General features: G+C 36.8%; 3 protein-coding genes across 4 annotated transcripts; 1 reads left to right on the forward strand and 2 right to left on the reverse strand.

The window, feature by feature from the left end:
• Positions 1 to 8,656: 8,656 nt before the first annotated feature.
• Positions 8,657 to 18,457, reverse strand: LOC136413128 (uncharacterized). Its single transcript, XM_066396512.1, has 4 exons — positions 18,168 to 18,457; positions 10,269 to 10,445; positions 9,589 to 9,823; positions 8,657 to 9,014 (listed from the first exon to the last, which is right to left on the reverse strand). Exons 1-4 carry the CDS (start codon positions 18,217 to 18,219, stop codon positions 8,900 to 8,902), a joined length of 579 nt encoding a protein of 192 aa, XP_066252609.1. The 5' UTR covers positions 18,220 to 18,457; the 3' UTR covers positions 8,657 to 8,899.
• A 537-nt stretch (positions 18,458 to 18,994) lies between these two features.
• LOC136412858 (protein SLC31A2-like) lies at positions 18,995 to 20,802 on the forward strand. Of its 2 annotated transcripts, none has more exons than XM_066396059.1 (4): positions 18,995 to 19,270; positions 19,688 to 19,831; positions 19,888 to 20,111; positions 20,163 to 20,402. In XM_066396059.1, the coding sequence occupies exons 1-4, from the start codon at positions 19,134 to 19,136 to the stop codon at positions 20,216 to 20,218; spliced, it is 561 nt and encodes a 186-aa protein (XP_066252156.1). In that variant the 5' UTR covers positions 18,995 to 19,133; the 3' UTR covers positions 20,219 to 20,402. The 2 variants fall into 2 exon arrangements, with proteins under 2 accessions (XP_066252156.1, XP_066252155.1); XM_066396058.1 differs by having other exon boundaries at positions 18,997 to 19,270; positions 20,331 to 20,802.
• Positions 20,803 to 21,797: 995 nt separating this feature from the next.
• Aldh (Aldehyde dehydrogenase) lies at positions 21,798 to 24,571 on the reverse strand. The gene is made up of 9 exons (XM_066396162.1): positions 24,124 to 24,571; positions 23,955 to 24,069; positions 23,774 to 23,904; positions 23,320 to 23,566; positions 22,950 to 23,101; positions 22,713 to 22,896; positions 22,356 to 22,657; positions 22,098 to 22,299; positions 21,798 to 22,045 (listed from the first exon to the last, which is right to left on the reverse strand). The coding sequence occupies exons 1-9, from the start codon at positions 24,244 to 24,246 to the stop codon at positions 21,942 to 21,944; spliced, it is 1,560 nt and encodes a 519-aa protein (XP_066252259.1). The 5' UTR covers positions 24,247 to 24,571; the 3' UTR covers positions 21,798 to 21,941.
• Positions 24,572 to 25,546: the final 975 nt, after the last annotated feature.

A 25,546-nucleotide genomic window follows, 5' to 3' on the forward strand; every position in this document is an offset into this window, starting at 1 on the left:
GTGAGACTCCCAACGGAGTATTAAGTGTCATTCACCCACATAGAAGGGCATGCAGCCTGTTGGGAAAAAAGCGACTTAAATTCAATTTTTATTGCCCTTGGTAATATGGGTATTTATCTGGGGAATTCAGCTTTCTGACCAATTTTATTTTCGGTTTTTTCCATCTTTTCCCATTTTTAAGGATTTAAATATTAGAATGCATTTCTGATGGAAAAATAATGCCAAAGCCGGTCAACGTGCGACATGTTCATTTTGGCTTTTGCCGTGTGGAAAATGGCGTTGCCAAAGCTTCTGCATTAAACATACATTAATGAACGCAAGGATAGATTGAAAAGTAGATACGTAAATTTTTCATTAAAGTTCATTTAAATTGCCCGTTGCAGTGGAAATTGGGTCTGACGTCACGTTTCCAATAATTATGAGGCTGACCCCATTACCATCGACAGTCGAATTTGGATTTTTGATATTTTCCACAAGACTCCTTTGGTAAAAGATAAAGTTGGGTAGCCCTATAAATTCCCTATCGTGCACCCGGGAACTTCGTCGATTAACTCTTCGAAGTTTCGCGTGCTTGCACAGCTTCGGCCTCCTTTGCGACCCACATACAACGAATGGGGGGAATTTTAAAAATCAGCAAGTTCGTTTATAGCCCTCCCCCTCCCCTTCACACACACGGCCTTAGCGCCCTTTATAATGACCCACTGAGTGCTAATTTTCGACCCCTTTTCAGAGCCCCCCTTTAGAGTGCAACGCCACGAAGACAGCGCTTAGCTCAGTTGTTAATTAATATTTAAAAGCAGCTACAACCGTTTCTGATGAGTCTTTGTCATGTAAATTCTTCACTATATAATAGAAAATAGATTGTTGTTAACGGATGCAGCTCGGTTATTGTCTCGCTCTTGCTTACTCTGAGGTAATGCTTCTCAACAGAAGCCTCTAGTGAATTAAAGTAAATCAAACAGATTTTTCAAGGGAAATGTATTCCATTTTCAAAGAAAATTACTATGTAGTCTGAGCTATACGCAAATCCGCGCTAAATTGATGAGATCGTTTATTTGAACGGGGGTGTATGTTACAAATCCTTAGGGATGGATTTTGATTAATTCAGTCTTCTAGGGATCATTTTGTAAGGGGTTTTTAAAAGAGTGAAAGAGGGGACTATGTTGACTTTTCCAAGTTGTCCAAGCAGCGCAGTTTAATAGAAACTTACAGCTGCGTCCAAGGAGAATCGTGATGAGTTTCCCCCCAGGCGCAGACAGAGATTCCTAAGTGCGAACAGCGATTCTTTACTCATTTGAACGTTTTCTTAAGGGGTCCGCATTTGTGTGTTTTCATGTTTTAACAATCATTTGCCCCGTAGCGGTCACAACTCCATTGGGGAAATACGCAGATTAACATTGATTTTTTTTAAATCAAAACCCATGCATTTCCATTTCGCTGAACTCGTTAATGGAGAGCAATTATTTTTACGCATACTATAAACCAACCAATATGAGGACCATTCCAAATGCAACACCACAAATTTAAAATGCAGATTTCAACCATGACGGCGATATTTGCATGGTTGCGCTCTTAGACAGCGATAGGGAAAATTGCCCTCTACGGGTATCTATCACGAAGCTTATTAAATAATTGTTGAATAATGTAAAATTGTAAAAATATTGCGGGTTTGGGGTGCAAGGAAGCCATTGGTGAAGTTCCTCTCCATCTTTTTCATCCCTAAAGTGAAGATCTACAGAATTGATACTTTGGAATTTCCCACGTTCACGTGCAAGCTGATACTTCGAGTACCACGCACAAAGACATTAAGAAAGACTTGTTTGTCTCGGGTCCCATAACAAACAATGTTAACGAAACGAAGTCGGTTGCATGAATGTGCCTTTGCATAATCCGCAAATTGGAATTAATTACTGATATTTGAAAAAGTTGTGCTGAAAAGGCCTTGCCCCTGATAGAACAATGGGGAAAAATTTAAGCCAAGTTGAGAGTATGGTGCATACGTTGCAAACAGTTTTGTCACACCAAACATAGCTGAATAATTTTCTGATAATGTTCTGCCCACTGTAAAGGACGAAAAAATGCGGTATTTTTCAGTTAAAAATTTAAAATGATATGTAGTGTCGATGAAAATGGCGGTGTACTGAGACTCAATGAGGTTTTCTTAGTTCGGTTTGAGCCCTGGAAGGCTCAAAATCAAAGAAAGTTTGGTGTAAGAACATATAGGTTTAGTACCCAAGTTTTCCTACATACTTGTGTATATGAGGCATATCAAATTCGACCTTCACCATTGGGATCTCGGAAACTAGAGGAGATACAAAGAAGTTTAAATGGGGGCAAAATTGCATGGGCGCTTGACCAAATGCCGTTTTCAAAATTTGAATTTTCCGAGTACTTAGAGGATATCCAAAAAAAAACAAATATTTGAAATTTCGTTTTTATTTTTTTAACGTTAGCTGACAAGGAACCTCAAAACCACAAGCACATTTTCATTGCCACCTTTTTCTCAGCTACACGATGACATTTTCAGATGTACCATCCGACGTTTCGTCGTTCGGCTACCATCATCAACTTTATTTTTTCTTATGGGCACCATATTAGATTTTTCGACAGAAGAATAGTCGTAAATATTTAGTATTAATTACCGAAATGAATGTTTCATTCATGGAATAGCAACCAATAAAAAAAAATAATAAAGAAGACAAAAAATCAACATAAGCTGATAATCCCAGTATTTTGCATTTCTATGGCGTAAACTGCTCAAAATGTCGCCCTTCTTCCCATGTATTCGAAAATCTACTTCGACGACATAGAGACTTTACAGCACATACGATCCCTAGGGGATTTTCTCGCGTGGATTTACCAATTTGTTGCATATTCATTATCAATTTCTCTTCGAAGCTGATAGGTTGAGATACACTTTTGCCCTTAAGTAACCCCAACCGTAAAAATCCAGAGACGGTTTAGAAATCTTTAAAGCCCCGTTCTTCGGTTTCATAGAGCAACACGGATCCTATATTGATTCTGGATGCCTCAAATGAGACCCCGAAGCCATGGAAGAGCATTTTTAGGAAGCTTAATTTTACAGCACTTTCAGAATGGCACGAATGAGCACTAACGTGACTTAGTATCTTAGAAATCAAAAGAGGTGTTAGAAATTCCTCTCTGCAGCCTCATGGAGCGTATCAAGGCAATTAATTTGAGCTCGTTTTTTAAGGCAATTGTGCCAAGAGTTCTCGAGATATCGACGTTTAAAGCTTGAAGACTAGCAAGAGGTAGATGCCAAATTTTGTGAAATTCGCAGGAAAATTTTGGAATTTTTTAGGTGCCTTCTTTGGTTTAAGGCAGTCGTGCGAATGCTATGGCGACTTCGGTTACATCAGTACTGGAGCTTTGGGGTTCCCTAGTCGGATCTTGACCCGCGGCCGGGGTCCACCGATTGGATGTTATAATATGAGGAATGTCAAGTCTCCTTGCCACATTGCGCGTACTGTAAATGCTATACTTGTGTGCACTAGATCTGTTGTGCATATAGGAATATCGAATACCAAAATGTTCCCACGGAGATGTAATTACATCGCAAGGAATACAATACAGGGTCTCATTTACTGAGATCGACACGAGGGTTTCGGGAGCAGACTTTTTAGTACGACTGAAACCAAAACAAAAGCGGAATTCAAAAGAGTTATAGGGGGTGTTTTAAAAAATTGAATCAGCGATAAGAATTTGCGCCTGATATCGCCGAGGTCCTCAGAATAGGCGCGCGCACTCTTGGATCCGGTTTTAACGGCTATATTCGTCGGTCTTTATTCGAAGACGATGCAGTGATGATGGATGATGTTTTGTGAAATTTTTCGCCGGTCGTTTACATGTCGAAAGGATTGCTTCCTTTTTCGTCCAACAGCACACCTTCCTAATTCAGTGAAAGGCCTTCAAAAGAAATCCCATCTTCACATCACATTCTCCGAAAACATACACATCCCATACCAAACATAATGCTACATTTTTCCTTAAATTAGTATTCTCCGTGGGGCCTTTTGTTTCGAGAAGTCACTTTCATTATTCAGCCACGTGATACGTTCTCAAGAGTAAAGTATTAACGCTAATATGGGAAATTAACATATCACCATACATATGCGTCTTATATCGTACATAAGGTGTGGGAAACTTTTCTCTTTGTCTTTTGTTGTTTGTTCCAACAGTTACAGCGGCCGTTAAATTGATCTTAATAAGTTTAATTAAGGGAAATTTGTAATAGTAATGATATTGGCCTGTAATGTGCAATTTCCGGAACTATGATTGAAACGAAATGAAAGTGCGTAGGCACGTGATAATCAACATTCTTTATAGGAGCCATGTACATTAATGGAATTGGAACTCACGACTTCATGAGTGCCACCAACGGACAATCGATTATAGATATTTTGTTGCACATTGTTCGCTTCGACTGGGTAAATCAAATATTGATTGTGCAAACTATAAATGGCTGTTCACCATGTATACAGCAATGAAGTAGATCACGAAGTGACCCAAATCGATAATAGGAAGAATGGACAATGGATCATCGCCCTATAAATATGGCTAAACATATTTGCATGTCAGAAACTCGCAATTCAAGGCAATTATTCTCAATTAGCTGATTAGCAATGGACGGCGATACTCATAACGCACTTTGTAAGTAGCATTTTACATAAAACCCGAATTATACAAGGCGTCTCAGGAGCACGTTCCGCAAATACAGGGGCAAACAGGGTTTGAACGAATATCAAGAAGATCGTGATCAACATGGGTTGATCAACAAAGGCGCATGTTCTCACTTGATTGTGGTCAGGCAACATTTTTCCTCCAGAATTCAGCAGGGGTTTGGATATACCTGTCGGATGAAAGTGTATTTGTCCCTGCTTTTATGATACTTATTTCTGGGACTCCGTATATAAGCAGCCATTGAGGCGCGAAAAACACCGCCATGGTCTGTTTCTCCCTATTGCTAAAAACCATTTTTTTTGTTTTGTTTTCCTCTTAATTAGCATTTGTTTCAAGTTGTTTATTATAAATCACCGATTAATATCTATATGATTTACCCCAAATAATTATTATGCTCGGCCCCTCAGCAATAAATAACTTTATGAGGAATGCATCGTTTCGACATTGATGAACTCATAGTAAGTAACAATAACAAACATAATAATTTCCTGATTCTGCAAGTGGTGTTATTGCTAATATTAAATAGAAACCTTCATTTTAAGCAGCGTATCGTCAAGAGGTTTGTTTTAACTGTTTTGTGCGGCCTAGAATATGATTATGCCACAAGATAGTAACTATTTTGATGTAGTATGTCTCAATACAAAGAGAGTTAAGTATATGGGCAATTTGTTTATTGGTTTTTCTCTTGTCGAATAGTTATTTCCTCCCACTGTGTTAGTAGCGCTCCTTGCCAATATCGGTGTCATTAAGTTACCAAGGGTATCCGATAAGTAAGCATAAATGAATTTCAGTGGAAAAACAGAAAAGTTAGTTTAGGATTTTATGAGATTACGAAAGGTCTTGGATTTGAGATTACTAAGTTCTCGTGTTGAGTAAATACTCATATAGTTCATTTAGGGTAAGAAAAGTATAAAATAAATAGGCATATTAATTGAAATAAATAGGCACATTTAATTGATTTTTTTTCAAATAAATTCTATTGCTTTCGTCCCATATTTTTAACTTAAGTGCATCTTAATGTTAAATAATGAAAGTACATTCATTGCTATCTGTATATAGTCAGTTATAATTTTCAGAACTTATCCAAGGAAATTTATGCGGTGTGCGTTTTCAGAATTTGTAAGATGTTTGTTCATTTTCTCCAGTTTATCCAGAAAGACAAATTTCAAACACTTCGTTTAGAGAAATTTCTCCAAATGCGACACCTGAATTATAAGTGTTTTCCAGGTTTGAAAATGTCTCCCAGGACCCCTTCTCTGTTTAAATTTTCAATTGTGAAATTTTCCTAAATCTACTAAAAATTTTTTTTTACCCATTCGTGGCACGTTTACCTTAGAACGCCCCTTAAATCCTTTATCGAGACTTTAAGCCTTTTATCCTAAATATTTTAAAAAGCTGTTCTCAGAGCAAGAAATAATTATACGTTTCCTGTTTCAATCTCAATTAATCTGATCTTTCTTGCCTAGAAACTAAAATCCGCCAGATACAACTAGAAAAGGAACTCTTTGTAGTACCGTTTATGAGGTCATGATTCATATATAGTGCAGTTAGAGAAAGCTGATTCCGGACATACTTTTAATAATTTCCTCTTATGTAGTCCTTGCAGCGGTCGACTGCAACAACACCGCATCATGATCTAATTTGTTGTAAAATGGAAGGTCGTACCAGGTCCGCAGTCGTAATCGCGCACCACTCAATGCCTACCAGTGTAAATATGTAGGAATTAGGACAAACATGCGAAATACTTTCAAATTCCCCCCTCATTAGGGTACCTCTTTGTTTATTGTTCAATAAATTATTATGGGTTATGGTCCGCAAGAGTATGTAATTACCCATGTTTGCAAAACGAGCATTTTTGAATATTTTGCATCACTTTTAACATAAATCGCAGTTTATTAAAAGCTGAAAAGATTGAAAGCAGAAGCAGTTAGTTAAGGGAGAAGTTGTCGTCAAGTTCGCACAGTGCTAACTTAAATGATTAAATTGTTGTAAACTTCATAACGAGGAGTGTACTCAAGATATCTGCTCTTAACAAATAATTGGCATGGCTAATGACGAACGCACGGCTGGTGTTAAAGTTGTTATATCGAAACTTCCCAACTAAACTAGCATAGATATTCTAGAAACATAAACTAGTTACTGACACAAGTGTACCGTGTACGGAAACTTCTCTTAACCCCTTCTTCAGACATCCACCCTAACTTCTCAACAACATAACGAACGCATTTAGGTAACGACGATTTTATATAATTATTTCAGTCTAGTTTAAAGCTCTCGCTGAAAAGTAGTTTCCATTAGTTGAACTTGGATTTGCCATGGGAAATTATTAAGGCTTGAAGCCTCTAGAGACACACATGCTCATGCTTAATTGGTCATTTGAGGCCGTGTTATAGTGTGCTTAACTAAAGTGCCAAAGCGAAATGAAAGTCCTGAATAGTGAATACCACTTGGATCGTAATAAAAAAAAAACACGAAGGTTATTGCTACGTGAAGTGCACCACTTCAGGAACAATTTTATATGCCATGTTGCATGAAACTGAAATATGAATGCGCGTCTTGCATGATTAAGTGTTGAAAATGTATCACAGGAAAAAAGTAAGCACATATTACACGGACTGTAAGGATTGTACGGAGGAGGAGGAAGTTGTTAATCAATGCTGATTATTTCCGATAAATCTTGGGTATGCGGAAATGTTTCGTAAAGGCAATTAGTATGAGTAATTGCATGATTTAGGCACTTGAAAATACTAATAAACTGGGATTGGTAAATAGATTCTTGATTTAATGGCGAAGGGATATTGTCACAACCCGAATATAATGCACGGTCAATTTACTGGTGAACTTCCACCTGTTTGGCTGCGTGATTGACCGACAGCCGATGTGCCAGTTAAAATCTCTCTAGAAATCGGCCAGAAATCAACTCACCTGGTAATATTTCCTGTTTTTTTAGCAACATTTTGAAACTTCAGTTTTTCGTTCTAACCTTATTCCTCTAGGTCATTTGGCTTGAAAATTCATAGCCGTGTGCGTCATAATTCATTTTTATTACGATGATTATCAAATTCGACGAAATAATCGGTCCGAATACAATATCCAAAACATTGAAATAGGTAGCTAATCCTAAGATAAACAGGGCCATCCACGGATCACGTTTATTCCCTAGGAACTTCGCAAATACTGGAGATCTGTTTTCCACCTGCGGAAGTAATTTGAGTTCACAGTCCGAGCAGCGGTTTCTGTTGTTGACCGTTTCAATTACTCTGGAATCCGGGCAGATAACTCTGGGCCCGGACTGCGATTTACCTCGTTAAGGCCTGATAATTGTTCGACGCCGCAAATTTATTACTGGTAATGTCTTTTTACCGCCCATTCCAATCGAATCGTGTGCAGATGAAGACAAGTGGTTGCCAATTGCCAGAGTTGGAGAGGCATATTTGAAAGTTTTCTCTAGTTGCGCTCCCATTTAATGAAAGCGCAATCTAGAAGTTCAATTCCTAAAGTGAGCAGACAATTTCTCGATAAACCAATGAAATGAAATGACTTGGCTAATCCACAGGTGGCGTAAAATCCTTTCCGAGTGGAAATTTCATTGGAATAGCAACCAACAATAATAAACTAATCTCTAATGCAAAACCTGGAATGCCGGTTGTATCAAACCCGGCTACTCCGGGGAAATTAGGCGTATATAAGGATCATCCCAAACCGAATTAATGAAAACGCATCCGGCATAGGAAAATTGTGGGCGCGATCATTCGGAAAATCGCACTTGGAGATGCACTTTCCATGTATTTTCGAACTTTCTCAATTTTCGTAATCACAACGCTCTTTTTGCTATGTCCCAGGTTTATTTTACGTGTTGTTGATGAGATTGGCTTCATTGGCGTGCGCCAATTGACTCTCGACCAGTGACAGGCGACCATTATTTCACGAGATACCCCAGACAAGAAAAACACCGTTTTTTTTCCAAACAATTACTAATTATATTACAAAAACATAAGGCTCCACATTACATTAAATATGGCTCTTGTCTTTTATTACTAAAGTTAATTTCTCATTTTAAGCCCGCTTCTATGTTAAATCTTAAGTCCTAGTAATTCCGTTTTCTTTAAAATCCTGACCTGAAGGGTGTCCTACACTCTACTTGTACAAATTTGATCTTAAGTCTTTGAACAAATTCTAAAATGGCATGGTGAGTTATTCAGCGTTCTTCGTCGTTGAAAATGTCTTCCAAAAGCTGTTTGGTTATGCTTCGATGTGGCTTTGCGGGATCCAGCTTGGGGCGGCCGTATAATCTACTGTTTATCACGTATAATCTGAAATGGAGAGGAAAATAAAATTAATTTTAATCTCGAAAATAGGTTTTAAAGTAACCTTGTATCTCAAAAACTAAGAGTGATATTATAACTCGATTTCTGAAGACTCATAAAGTTTATCAGAACAGTTAATTTGGAACATTTTTACAGGAATCGTTTCACGCATTTCCGAGACCTAAGTGCTCAAAGTATCAAAAGTGGCACCAGTAACCAACCCGACTTGACCATCCTTATTTTCAAATTTCTTTTTAACAAATTATCCAACGTTAAAGCGCGCGACTTTGCTTCATTTGAACCAACTCCATCTCATATAATTACGAGATAATTACGTTAATACCTGGAACTTATAACACCCTGTATGCAGCTCATGCACTTTCACTACACAAATTTCCGAGATATTGGAGTTCAGTGTTTGAAAAAGGAACACCGATATCTCGGGAATCTCTACGTTTCTGTTGACTTTCTTAAGGAGAAAGTAACTCACACTGATTTGCACATTCCAACGATTTACTTCTTAGAATTTTATCTCTCTGCCGGCCATTATAACTATAAAGAAATCACAGTACCAACTTACTTTTCGCTCAAATCGCACCTAACATTAAACCACCAATCACAAACAAAGACAAGTTGGCTAAATTGGGTTCCATTAGGACACAAAAACGAAGTTTGCCTCCCGTCTATATCGCAATAATGCCAGCTTTGGCATCTCGTTTCTGGATCTGCGTAAAACCCTGGATACTGCTGCTCATCGCAATAGAAATTCGTGTATGGTACTTTGCCCAGTACCGGGTAGTCCGTACCGGGTCGACCTAAAAAGCAAGAATTAACATGGTTAAATGCGACAATTACAAGTTAATCATCGATGAAAGAGGAACAGATTTAATAACCAATAATAGCTGTTGCAATAAAGCGAAGTCTTCGATACAGGGAGCGTTCGCCATTATGACGAGAAATGCAAATAAATCAATCAAGTGTCTCTTGATTAAATGGTGGATGCAAATGTTGCTACATAAAGTACCTTGATGGTCGTATTTGGAGCAAGGTAAGAGTACCGCTTTAAGTGGCAAGAAAAAAGAACATTATTAAGGTTACTACTTTTTCCTCCTTATACGATTATATAGATTTATAAGGCTAAGGTCAAAGTAATATAGAGTTAATGTCTCGCGAACTTTATACATCAGAAGGTAATTCAACATTATAACAATAGAAGATTAACTCTCAAGTTTACTGTTATTTAGTATCCGGTATACATACCAGGAATGGATTTCCCTAATTCAAGATATTCTATAACAGAAGGGCTGAGAAATCCTGGTGGGACATAATTGGTGCTCAAATCGTTGTTTCGCGTCTCAAAGTCGCCTTCCACGTCGTTTTCTGGATCTGAAGATGTAGCCCGAGGCCTCTTTACCCTAGATTTTTGTTCTAATCCGTCTGAAACGAAGCCATGTCAAATTAACCATAACAGAACAACTATTTCTATGTGGAAATTGTACATTTTATAGCCACACAAAACAAATAATACAATGGCAACACTTTATGTTTATGATCGCACTTTATTTCCGCAATTCCAGTTTCTATTATTTGCCCTAAAAAATTATAGGCATTAAAATGAAAGTACACGATGTGATTTTATACAGTGTTAACGAACTAAAATTGCGCAATTTTTCAAGAAGCAACATATGTGCATTTCAGGGTAAATCTTGCAGCGACCAAAATAATTTAAATCCTCATCATAAGTTTGTGTTACCTTGTGTTAATCTCGAAATAATAGAAAAAATAATAACGTGAGACATGCCTAATGACCGTCTGTAAGAACGTTCATTAGTGCGACTAGTCTAAGGCATTGTTCGCACATGTATGACACTAAAAAAGTTCATACTAAATTAATTTCTCAGGACAAGGTCTTTTGCCACTAACGCAAGCCGTTTTTTTATATGAAAATGTTTGCAATTAGGTAAATGGTCGTGTCAAATTGCACGATTCATTCAGGCTCCATTTTGTCAAAAAGAATTACTTCCTGTTGATTCGAATTTCAAGACCTCTTTGTATGCGAACAAAAATTAATATCTAAAGCAGTTAAGACTCAGAACTGTTTCAGAGACACGCCTACCTATAAACCGCCCAAGTACGCAAAACACTTCGCCTAGAAGCTTTTTTCTCATTGTTTAAAGTCGCATTACGACTATTACGAGCTTAAGCCTATAATTTTCGTCTCGGTAATGAAATAAGCGTAATTTATATTTCTTGTTGCTTTTCTGGGAAGAATTTTGTTGCTTTTGGGGTTTGGTCCATGACGTGTTGCTAAAATTGACATTTTAAGGCCGAAGAAATCTCAATTCTACAGGAATTAAAAGGTTTGGCTATGCAATTAAGCGAATAAACCCATATATCGAGGACATATTAATCATACGTGTATGACACGCAAATAATGATGTTCCGTCACTGATTATTATATAAAAAGTAGTGTAGGGCAATCTTATGTCTAGAATAATTTTTAATTTAATTGTCTCAAATTCAAAGGCGTGGGAAATCAAGAACAGAAGAAAACACAGAATTACTTCCAGTTTACCACAATAAAAATGTACGATGATTACACGTATTATTATAATAAACCATGATTTTTGTCTCGCGAGATAGCAATTTTCTCCCACTGTCTGCTGTTGGGGCTACTTGAGTCAGCCTCTATCCGAGAATTACGGGGGTTATTCAATTAATACACGACTATGCCATATTCATTACAGATTGGTATATTCTGAAATTTCTTACCGCATGCTCTGAGGACCCTCAGAAAGGTCTTGCATTGTCAATTATACACACGTGCAATTTAATAAAAACTAATGAAAATTCGCTATTATTGTATATTCTCATAAACGTTGATTTTACGTCTACCAAAGAAAGTTCTGGTGACGCTTGTGGATCTTACTACAACACGAAATATTTCCGGAAATAATTTTCTTGTTCACCTCATTCCACGAGAGCTTTTGTCTATTAATAACGTTACACAATGCTTAACTTCATTTAATATTTCGGACAGCACTACTCATTTGTAGTTGGCTGTTCGTACTTTCTAAAAATTACGTTATTTAGTTGGTTTTATAGGGAAAGTTCACACCTAAACCAAATTGGACTAAAGAAACCACGTTTTGTCTACGAGATCTTTAAAAGTGTGATAGCGCATTCACCGCCTCGTCAAGAAGCTGCGAACAGTTATGAAGCTTCTTTCGTCTTATATGGGAAATCGGGGTTGGAAACATCTGAAATGGACATTCTGTAACACTTATAGACCATATAAGGCCACTATTTAATAATTACAACTACGAGATGTTTAACAGTGTAGACTGTCCATCCACCATCTGGTCCAGAAACTGCGACCAATTGTGAAATTTCTCTCGTATTTTATGAGAAATCGGGGTTGGAAACATCTGAAATGGGCTTTCTGCAATACTCATAGACCATATAAAGCCATTATCCAGCGATTCCAACTGCGGGATGTTTAAAGGTGTGATCAACCCATCCACCATCTGGTCCAGGAACTGCGACCAATTGTGAAACATCTTTCGCATTATGTTGGGAATCAGGATTCAAACGTCTAAAATGTACATTTTTTAACGTTCATAGATTGTATAAGGCCGCTCTCCAATAATCCCGACTGCCACAAAACCTGTATTTTAATTATAACATTAATTGTTAGTAAGTCGTTATTTGAAAGAATTTTAATTTAGCAGACCAGCCAGCATCAGTTGTTTCTGACAACGCAATTAAAACACAATACGGGATACACCCAAGATGTACTACGAGCTTCAGGTAACGTTAAAATTGTTTAATTAGATAATTAACGAAACTGCCTGTCAAACGGTTTTTTGCCAGTTTTTTGAATCGTTCTCATGCGAAAACAATTAACAATATAATAAATCATGAGAGTGGGCAATAACAATAAATGGACAATCCTAATGCGTCTTTCAACAACCTCCGTGTGGGTTACTCGGTACAGTTTTGCAACTTGCGACGGTCATCGTCGCAATTGCGACATTCTTATTTTCTTGTCAATTTTCACTCTTGTGCATAATTCCACGTAGAACCTTGGAAAATCAAAGGCAACAACTACGTTACATGCAGGTCAGGAACAACTCTAAACCGGGGTTGTGCAACGCGGTCGTAACGAATCCAATTCAACCCCCTGATATATTAATTAGTAAACATTGCTCGTTTCAGGACAAGGGGCCGTCCGCGATTAATTTAGATCTGTGTCAAAACCAATATACTAATAATAACAATAGTTGCACAATGTCGGCCGTTCGACCCACTCACGTTATAAACAATGCAAATATGCGATCTACATCTGTACAGGCCGGCTGTACGTACAGACCCTCTGTGGTATTAGATGAGCGATTAGGTGCTGCATAAATACCTGCCTATAGGCTGAGGAATGCAAGTCAGATAAAATTGCTGAGCTGAAATTACCATTTTAATAAGTGTGTGCAAGGAATGTTGGCAGCGTTATAAATGTATTGTAAAAAGGGACGAAACTAGGCCATGAGTGTATGGGATAGTTTGAATTCCTCGTGAGGAAATCTAGAGAATCTTGAGCAGTGGACGACTAAGATAGTCAGAAAAATCGTTGCTGCATAGTGAGAACCGTTGCCGCGCTGAGCTGGCGCATTCGCCTTTCTGTCGAGAAATCCTGATAAAAAATCGCAAAATTCTACATGGGGAATTCTTTTGTGACCAACGTTCTCGCACGCACTAGACGGAAAAACGTCGTTTCTTATATTATGCTTAGAACTATTTTCCCCAGGAATGTCAAGCTCTGTGTTATGATGGAGGATTTTAATTTGCTCCAAAGCTTCTGCGAACAAAGGCAAACAATCAGCCCATAATTAAGCCCATATTGTTTTACCGAGGGTGGTCGCTGAGGAGGAGGAAGAAGAGGACGCCATGAACTCCTAATCTAATATTCAAATTTCGATTTAAATTTAAAAGGTAGGTCCCATGTCAGAGGTCGGAGTATAACAATAAACACGTCAGAATACATTGTGTGATAATGAGTGCATGTGGGAAGCAAAACCGATTATCTCCTACTGGGTCTTTACAAGTTTATTATCCGGGAAGTGATGAGGTGATTGCATCACTAGAAACGACATTTCCTAAGTTTCTTTTAGCGAAATTGATCAATACCGAAATCTCACGGTTCACCTCATAAAGCTATGAAAATTGGTTGTGTAGCACTTACCTGTGATGGATGAAGTTTTAAAATAAATTAGTATTACAAGTTTTTAACTGTTCAACGGTTCACCGACGGAGAGGGCAAACTATCGGAAGAACTTTTTATAAAGTTTGAATAAGGTAAACCGAAGTTTAAAACTTTCGGTGTAAAGCGTCAATCTGGAACAGATTTTAATTCTGGAACGAAATTAAAGTTATTTGAAATTTGAAACATATCCGCCTCAGGTCGGAAGGCTGCTGCAGTGGCCTCAACTCTCTTCGTTAGCAGCGGTTGATAAGAGTTTTTCGAATTTCCCGACCGTAATTGGTGTGCGCTCTGCATAGGCGTAACCAAAAATATTTTTAAGAGGGGGCTTTCGAGGAGGTACATGCAAGGAACAACCGACTAGAATACTTAATTTTTGCCTAATTTACCTTCTCACTGAAAGAAAAATTAAAATTTTTCCACCGGTTGCAGTGGAGAGGGGGGTGGGAACCCCTACGGCCCCTCTCCCCTCCTTGGCGACGCCTACGACTTCGTGGACAAAATAAATCTGCATCATTTGACTTTCACATCTCCTTGTTGCTAAATTTAATTAAAAGGGGATTTTGGCCAGAATTGCTTCGCTAGGCCACGTGAACGACACTCCTCTTTCTTGATGGGAAAATTTATTTATGCGCCTTAACCTATTCCCGAACGAAACTAATGGAAAATAGATTCAAAATAAATTGATGTTGTCAGTACAAGGCGGCTCTTATCTCCGCTAATTTTGAATTCGTTCAGAAAAATTAGATAGAGAGAGTCATTCTATTTGCTGGTAAATGGCTGAATTGCGAAAGAAAATTGATTATACTGACGAATTACTGGAGAAACCAGTCAAAACACAAGATCTCCTTAAAATGTCTGGTTTTCAGCCTCGCAGCACGTTGCCAGACTATTCGAAACGTTTTTTGTTTTAGGGATTGTTCAAAAGGTGGGATCGCCATTCTGTCAAGAAGATCAATGTCCGTCGGACTAATAATTTATTTATAAACAGTTTCTCTGATTAAACTTCACTCCAAATTTACACATTCAAGTCTTACAGGTCAATATTGGCCAATAAATCCACATACACACACAGATTTGGAGATTTGATCTTTCACCGCGAAAGGCACAAATGCACCTAAAATAAACACTTTAGTATCGACATTTAGTCTTTTTCGAGAAGTTGCATGAAGCATCTTTTTATTCATCAACAAAATGGGACAGAAATAATCCCCTGCGATTTTTTTCCGACACGATAATCAGCCATTTATTACAGTGGAATCGGCTGATGACTCCGCAACTGCTGTCGATGCGGAAGCCCCGATATTTCGGGAGTCCAAAGAGCCGTTGCATTAACAATACAGATCAAATTAACCGCATCCCCGGGCTGTCAGGCTGCACTAAGCCGGTTGCTCTGTCTCTTTTAGTTCCCGAGATATGGGGTATTGATTTACGCGGTTTTGAAAGTTTCACCAAATTAAGGTACTTCAAATTTTATTTTTAGGGCATCAGAACCTCTAAGGGAGTATCCGGAAGCAACCTATGATCCACATCTGTCGATTGGGGCAGTAGAATTTCATTAAACTACGTCACGCAGTTTTTGAGGTATTGAGGATATTTAAAACGTTTTGAACACCCTGTATTTATTTATACCTATTTCTGTTAACAGTGCATTTAGCGATCAAATGCGGATAGATGCAGCTGGAAGTTTAAGGCTCTTCATGATAATCTACCGAAACTCAATTATTCATATGAATACTGATTCGTATGAATTTAAATTTTACTTTCTATTTCATCGTAAATATAAATATACTTTGATAGCGGGTTTTTTATTATAAAGATTAAGTTTTTTAATTGGTATTGGCCGAATGTCGGCCGATATTCGGCCGATTGTCGGCGAATTGTCGGTCGATTGTCTATTGACTGTCAACATCAAGGGGAATATAATCAATATATCAGTTAATACTAAAGAATCCTAAATATTCATAAGTCTTCGAGAGGTTATTGATGTGTATAAGTGAAAGTCCTCTGTTGACAAATCATGTTTGTACATCTATTATCATTTAAACAAAGTTGATAGTCAATGCAATTCATTCTCATAATCAAAACTTGTCTAAAAGAGAAAAACTTCTTTAGAAAGCTACATACTTTCACGTAAGTAGTACGATAAATGCAGTTACTGTAGTCATTGTCGGAAGAGATAAAAAGTTTCAAAAATAATATAACTTTCCAACTTTAAATAGAAATGCACCAGATCTGAAACTAAATAATATTCACACAAAAGTTATATATTAGAGGGCATGAGATTATCTATCAGAAACCCCATCCCTAAGGCATTTATGGCATTAACATATCCAAAGCATTGATGTTGCGAATATTATCAGTTGTTACCGCACCAGCACCGACCTAATGCGTTCGTATAGATATCTAATTACACATTTAATCAATACATAAACCATAAACGCAATAGCTTTCGTCATTATGTGTGTACGTTCGCGTATAGGTTTCATATACCCACCAGTTTTGTAACGAAACAACAAACTTATGACATGATTTTTTGGGCTGTACCCTTTGATGCATATTTGTGGTTGGATATTATTTACCTTGACACGATATGTCTGTGGGCAACAAGTACAAAACATCCACACTTATATAAATAAATTTATTATTTCTATTTCGAAGCATGAATCAATGATATTGACGAGAAAGGGCCTTCTTCGTGCTAAAATGGAAATGTGCAGTGCTTTTAAAGTATTTTTCCGGTTGGTCGATAAGGGCGTGGATCTTGATAATATGGTGACTGACAAATTTGTTTGATGAAAGAAAAACGCATGAAGTTGTCTGAACAAAGTGGCGAAGGAGTATGCTCGGACTAACTGAAATCTACATTACAAAGTTTTCTTCACGAAATAGTGACCGAAGCTTATTCTTCATTGAAACGCGGATTATTATGTTATTGTACAAAATACGAAAATGGATGATTCCTCCCATTAAACGTTGCCTGTAGGTGAGATGACGAAACGCTTTGCTTTAAGCGAAAAAATTCATTGTTTTCAGGCTCGCCTCACACCAGGTTGATTAATCGTGATCGATTGAGCAAATAACAATTCACATCCGCCATAAAAGATAATTATTCCTTTTCTGTGCATTTAAGCACATAATTTTTATTAAAATTAATGTCACAGTCAGCATGAAGCTCAGTAGGCAGCAGGTAGATCTCTCAAGGAATATGCACATAAAAGATCATCCTAATTGAGACGTCTTAAGATTTGTTATTGAAATGATATAGCAACATATGTGGGAGTGTTGCTGATACACAAATGATGTCGTCTTCGTTATTAATGCCGGGGCCATCAATATTGTTAATTTTTAAACAAACTAATTCAAAGACGCCTCTTGTGTGAAAAGCGCTAATGAAGATCTCTTAATATAAAGTCTTACGTATCACTAATAAAATTAACATGTCCAAAGACGTATGTAGAAATGTGCAGATGAATGTAAACTTGGCTAAATGGCATAATTTGTTCTTTTGACATTCAACACAATTGAGAATCTTCGTGCTCTGAAAGGTTATTCAAGGTAGGTACCTATTCAAAATGGTAAACAATAATATTATGTTTTCTGCAATTGCTCTTTAGTTAACAATAAACCATGTCTGATGTAGATTTGGCCGTCGATTTTGCACGAACCCACTGGCAACCTTAACCCATATTTAAATCGCTTAACAAGTTTTCTGTATCAATGCAATACGGCTCACTTCCATTATGCCTAAATGAAGAAAAAAGCATGTTATTTCAATAACTTGGCACTACAGGCGTATCTCTCTCCGTCATACTGTTTATTTCATTAGACATTTCAGACTATTTTTTGGACATCGAATGTATTAATGCACAATTTCATTCGCCAAAATGTCAGCAATAACTTACCAGAAACCAAAACGTATCCAAAAATCACCAAATGCAGTGTCCTGAAGAGCATTTTGTGTGTGGGAGAATAAATCACAGAAGGACGTACGACAAAATGTAAACAAGAAACGCAACTTTAAAGCACGTGCAGAACCTGATTTAAACTTTCACATGAAAAAAAAATTAAATGTTCGCCGCCGATAATTGGAAAGTTCGGCTTAAAACGGTCAGCAGTACCTTCGCATCTTGTAAAATAGGTACTGGCACGACGTTGGAAAACAGTAACAGAAGCATGAATTAATTCTTCAGAGAAGGGAGAACGCGATTCGTGATTCTTCAGTTTTTATGCTTGTGCTTATAGACATACGCTGTAAATCCACCTTGCGGGTACCTCCCAGTTCAATAGAATTAATCACTTATTGTTTTACTATTATAATGTATGTAGAACGATTACGGGGGATGATGGAAGCGTCGATATATATGTAAATTCATATTCTGCTGTGTTCTACTATGAAGTGAGCAATTTATATAAATGATCCAATATTGTCTTCTCCTTAGAATATGCTATTCAAATTAAATAAGTTGGTAAGAAATTGTAATTGTTTAGTCAGTGATAAATCATATTGATTATTTAATAATTAAAATGCGATGCCCAGAATTTTTATTTACTCTAAAAAAAATATATTTTCATGAAATAAGGACAATTGTTATAATCCTGCCACGTATTAGCAAAATTTAGTCACATATGAACTGGAATGTCTATGCATCTAGCAATATTGTCAATCTACAACTTTGATTGACAGCAACATCTCTTTGACAATACCTAACAGAATCAGCTGTTTCTTATTTTTATAAATATTATAGAAAGTGAAATTCTTCAAATTGGTTGCGAAAAATATTGAAGAAAAACTATTTTGCGTTATAATGGAGACCGCAATTATTACGAGATAAAGTAGCAATAAGTTAGCATTCAAATAAACGGGCACAATGAACCAAGAGTATTTCTATTTCGGAGCCGATCTGGGTGTCTTCCTAATAAAGGGTATTGATGTGAAAAGTACTGGAGGACTGGTGGCTGTTTGCATCTTTGTAGCATGTCTATCTTTCTTTTTTGAGTTTTTAAGGTAAAGATAAAATAGTATTTTAGCATTCTTCAAAGTATGATAGCTGTTGAAACATATCAGAAACTCCAAAACTTTCTTAATTAAATTGACATTTTCCCTCAAAACTACTTTTTTGGAACAATTTTGGACTCTAGGGACAAGTAAAGTGTAACTGCTCAAAGTTTTATTAGTCATTTCAATGACCCAAAACTTCATGAAAGTAAATAGCATACATAAATCAATTTCCGAGTAACCCAAATGGAATGTATCTTACTTATAAAAAAATCTGCATTATTACGTTCAAACAATGTGATAAACTTCACTCATTATTTTGCCTTTAAATGCCTTATTAGTGACTTGTTTATGTTTTACTGTATTATCAAGGCTGGTCAGCACATTTAGATTATTCCACATTTATGATTTTATCATTCTTTTCAGATATGTGCAAACAAAGTGTAAACAACGAGAATTGAAAATACGGGCCAAGCAAATAAAAATGCTATGTCCCACTGAAAGTGCCACATTGCTAGCCCAGACAATCACTGATACTAGAAACCCATTGAATATTACTCTTTATGATAGGTATTTACATAAACATTTTTCACACTAGAAACAAACACCACAATTTTAAATTCCAGAGCTCTTCTATTTGGATCAGAAGTCTCCCTATGGGTGCTTCTGCAAGTGCTTGGATACATTATTATGCTTTCAGTCATGCTCTATGATGCATGGCTTCTCATCTCTGCCGTTATAGGTGGGGGTTTGGGTTATTTTATATTTGGTCAGAAATTTATGAAAATAAATCTAGAAAACTGCCACATAATTAGGGAGGCTTATTGCACTCAGATTTGCGGCGAAAGCGGTAAGTTGTTACAGTGGTATTTATGCCGCTGATTTTGATGTTAACTTGTAGAAAAAGCCACCATTGGTAGTCCTGGAACTTCTCAAAAATATGATGTCCTTTTCTGATCCCAGTCCTTCATGTTCCTGAAGTTTGAACTTTCCTACATTTGCTTGTGTTTAATAGAAAGATTTGTTTTTTAATATAAAGTTTTTCATTAATTTCATTCACTTTCAACAGATATATTTAATGGGGAACCATCTCAATCTACGCCACCTCATGAGAGCCCTTCAACATCACATAGAGAAATTCCACAAAACTATCATGACCAGAATAGAGTAATTGAGACTGTTACCACAGTCAATGTTCATAGGGAGTGCCATTAATTGTTATTTTGTTTTTAGTACTCTCATTAAATGGTACTCAAACTGACGATGATGTTCCTATTATTAATGCAGCACTTGTTAGTAAAGTTGTAAACTTTTTTGCGCAATATTGTTTTATTAAAGATAAAAGTGCCTTAAAAGTTAAAGGTATAGGTAACCAAAGTTTTATTTATAGTTTATTTAGATGAACAGAAAAGATTTATAGATAACTGGCGATAATTGATACATATCACTTGTTTTGCCAAAGTTTGGTGTTGTTTCAGACATACTTATAAGGGTAAGATTATACGATTTGGTATAGGAGTTTTAAGAAATATATATATATTTTTTATGAATTTTATAAATAAATGGTCAATTTTCTTGTATAAATATATAGTGTACCAAGGATCGATATATCTTTTATATAAATAAAAATGACGATAAAAATAACAGTTGATCTTGAGACATTCTTTGAAAAATGAATAAATTTCAGTCACCATTATATCAAGAAACGTAGAAGATGCATTACGTTTAATTTTAATAATTTATTGATGTAAAGATATTAATAAAAACTTATAAAATTATTAAACATTTTATTAAGAAAACTCTTCGCAATTAACCTCCTTAATTTTACAAGTATATACTATGTAGTGCGTATTATATCATTTAAGATTACATTATACAAGGCCACGATACATAGCTTTTTCCAGAACATCATAAATATAGCATATATTTTAAGCTTCTAAATGATAAGAATGTGTCACAGAGGAATTATTGTAATAAAAAACGGTTCTAATTAGTGGTAACAATTAGCTCTCCTAAGAGTAACCTAAATTTAAAGAGTGATTGTAGGGCTACCTATTTCTTGAGAAAGCATTTAATTCTTACAAAATAGTTACATTACTGACTAATAACGATAGTCACATATTCGACATGTTATTACCTTAGTTTAAGATACGAAATCTCAAAATTGCGTTTGACTATGCGGTCAGAAATACTAGTAAAACATATTTTTGAAAATCTAATTTTGGAGCTGTCTTAACGACGGTCAACGGAAAATATATCTCCACGTGCAGAAAGATAACATGGCGAAATTTCAAAGTCATTGCCCATTCGATACGTCTAGATTGAACGGTGTTGAAGCACAAAATATATTATGCGTAGCCCTATATCCAACCAACACTCAATTTTTTTTTATCTCAAGGAAGATTACGATTAATGTGTACAATGACTCAGCGTACATTAAACAATATGATAAACAAGACGGAAACGAGATATATGCGGTTTAGGTAGTCAAATGGATCGTCATTTTTTTGCGTTTCCTAATTAAAACAGTGAGATATAACTGGAAATCATTTATTAAGCCAAATTTAACAATCTTAAAACATACAGAAAGCAATAATAGATTCATAATTTTAATTACAATCTAACTTTTTATGTATAACATAAAAAACATAAAAATGCATGTATTTGTGTTATTTCACATTCACGAATTCTTCTGCAAAACAGATGTAATCACGGTTTTAACTTCACTGTACTGCTTGATTCCATATGGACCCAGTTCCCTTCCATGTCCGGAGTCTTTGTATCCTAGAATTAAAGATTATGAAGGTGAGAACTAAATTAGGTAACAAAAATTCACCTCCAAATGGAGCCTGGGCCGAAAACGCATTATAACAATTCACCCAAACTGTTCCGGCTTTAAGACCTTGAACCAAGTAGTTGATTTTATCAATATCTTTCGAAAATACGGCTGATGCCAGGCCGTAGTTGCTTGTGTTGGCACGAACGATGATTTCGTCTAAATCCTTGAACTTCATAAGTTGTTGCACGGGTCCGAAAATCTACCAGAAAAACAAGATTTTTATGCTTATAATACCTATACATATTGAGTTCCTACCTCCTCCCTGGCAACAATATGATGATCCTCTACGTCAGCAAATACAGTAGGCTGTACAAAGTACCCTTCAGTACCATGTCTTTCTCCTCCATGCACCAATTTCGCCCCTTGCGCCACTCCCTCCTTGATGAGGCTCAAAATTTTGTTGAATTGATCTTCATCGATCTGAGGCCCTTGTTCCGTGTCGGGGTGGAAGGGATCTCCAACTTTGCGCTTCTTTGCTCTTTCAATAGATCTTTCTACGAACTCATCGTAAATAGATTCCTGTATGAAAGTCCGGGATCCAGCGCAGCACACTTGACCTGTCCAAATAAACACTGCCTAAAGCACACTTGTAAATTAGAAGTGTAAATGTACCTTGATTGTAGTAAACGGCTGAATGGGCGGCTTCTACGGCCTTTTCAATGTCCACATCGGCTAAGATAATGTTAGGGCTTTTGCCTCCCAATTCCAAAGTAACGCGCTTCAAATTGCCTACTCCAGAATTTTGTTGAATCAGTTTTCCTATTTCTGTGGAACCGGTGAAAGCGATTTTGTCCACCTAAATGCGGACCTTATGCTATTGTGAAATTTAAGGAATTGATTTGATATTACGTCTTGATTGCTCACTAACGCAGCACCGGCATCTCCAAATCCAGGCACGATATTTACAACACCAGGGGGAAAACCTGCCTCTTTACATAGTTCCCCAATGTAGAGAGAGGTTAAAGGTGTTTGTTCCGCAGGTTTCAGAACCACGGTGTTACCTGATAATTAGAGATAACGTGCTTAGGGCGAAGTTACTATCAATTTTGCCAATAGTATAATTTTCACAAAAACCAAAAAACTAATTTAAAGAGAAATTAACTGACTGGCAAATTTCATGTTATCATTGTAACTAAACAACAATTTGCACTGTAATTGTCTAATCATAATTGCAGAAAAATAGACACACAGAGCAAATTGTTATGGTGAGTTAGATTACCCATTGCAAGTGCGGGAGCAAGTTTCCAGGAGGTCATTAACAAAGGAAAATTCCAAGGTGTAATTTGTCCACAAACCCCTACAGGCTCATGCCTAGTATAAGCTATGTAATTGCCATCAACGGGAAGAGTTTGGCCATGGTCTTTGTCTGCCCAACCAGCCATATAGCGGAAAGTTTTGATTGCCAATTTCAAATCCACAGGGAAAGAGTGGTTGAACGGTTTGCCATTATCTAGAGTCTCCAAGCTCTGATGGAGATAAGAGAGAAAAAATACATTACAGTTATTTCACAAGTATATAAAAACAGTATTTTGTTTTATTAATAATTCATGCCAAACAAGAATAAATTTACCATCAACTAACACTAAAAATAACCCATATTATCTTTATTTGTTCAAGCAGCCAAAGAGAAAACTCTGCCATTCTGACAATATTTTATTATGTTAAAAACTTACAGCCAAATATGAGGCATCCCTCTCTATTAAGTCAGCCAATTTGTACAACAGATGGCCCCTTTCTGAGGCATCCAGGGTTCTCCAAGGAGAGCCAAAACGGAATGCCTCATTGGCAGCTGCCACAGCCTTATCTACATTGACCCTTTATAGATTTTTTTTACTTTTGATGAAATGCTTTTACCTATGTCTGCCTTTCCTCCCCTCTGTACCTCTGCAATGATTTGGCCATTTGCCGGGTTGATAGTAGGGAATGTTTGGCCTGAGCTGGATTTGTGCCATTCATTGTTAATGAAGAGCTGTAAAAGTAAAGGAAACATGAAGAATTTAAGAGTTAAGCAGCAAAATCTTACCCCTGAGTAAAGTATACTTGGTGAAGGGTCCGGTTTTCCCTGAGCTGCTGTTGAAAGTCTGGCACTATGGTTAACTCCTCTTAACTTTAAAATTGCACTTTTTGAGCTCTGCAGCAATCTCATTTTGATAATCTGAAGTATTATTCAATAGTTCGGTTTCAAGTGTGTGAGACCTTGAAATGTCTCTTCAACTAATTGAATACAAAGCACCTAGTTATGATCAAAAAATGGCTAAAAATACATCAAATCCTCTTTTTTAAGCGTCGGTGCGGCTGTTATCGTGAAATGCAAAAAACGTAGCAGCACAGCACCAAATGTTCAGCTTTCGCGTGCAAACCGAGCTATTATTTATCACAGATTATTTATCGAAAAAAGGTCGAATTCTTCTTCCCAGAAGTCGAAGGCTGAACTAACAAATAGCACAGCAGTCACTGCTGACTGGGAAGAGATCACTGCGTTCACTACGCAGATTATTGCCGGCAGAGCCGAGTAAAACGAGGTATTCGTGGAATTTTACTTTTTTTAAGCGAACAACGCAAAAATTAAAAAATAGTCATATTAGAACGTCAACGAATGACGTTAGCACATGGCGTTGCAGGATCGAGTATTGTTATTAATTGAATTTTGTGAATACCAGTCAGTTTCCTCTATAATAGTAAGGCTCCCCACTTGATTAATTTAATATATAATGAGATTCACGTGTTGATATTCGCCGGATTCTACTGGAACTTACTACGTGGTTTAATTTAAATAAAGTCCTTTAAAGGAAATGTATTCAAAATCCTAACTGTAGCCATCTGTGGATGACAACTTGAAGTACTTTTTTTTAACTTGAATTGAAATCCAGTGAGCTGATCACGATAGTGTCATGTTTATTTGGCATCATTAGCAGCTTAACACGTGCGTTCGTGTCCATTCATAAAAATAATTCCAATTTCTGAAAGCTCAGCAATGTCCATGCAATAACTGCAAAAAAAATGATTTCCTATTTTTGAACTGCCTCGTGTCACATAAGTAACATTTGCCCAGTTTATGCAAAGGTTTATCCTCTTGTTGTGAGTTCCCCTTCGTTCCGAAGTGCTTATCAGGGTTATCTCCCCGGGTTGCTTGAGACTTTTATAAAAAGCCCCTTCTCCCTACTTGTATTCTTAAATTTTTAATTTAAGATAATTTTCCTTCATGTATCTGATCAAAATGGGGACCGCCAACTCTAGTGGTTAGTCGATATCTTCTATCTTAATTAGTGCCGCTGTAATGGCGTTAATGCCTTTATGCAGCTATTTATTTTATAGAGTATTCGTAGAGGATCGAAAAATTACACGATTAATGTCATTTATTTGCCTATATTAACGCAGTTCATTGTTTTTAATGCCCTGATGCCCTGAGGTGTATAGGCACTATGCAGACTTCGTGCGAAATAGGA

The sequence above is a fragment of the Euwallacea similis genome, chromosome 13 (assembly GCF_039881205.1).
Source record: "Euwallacea similis isolate ESF13 chromosome 13, ESF131.1, whole genome shotgun sequence".
Taxonomy (NCBI): Eukaryota; Metazoa; Arthropoda; class Insecta; order Coleoptera; family Curculionidae; genus Euwallacea; species Euwallacea similis.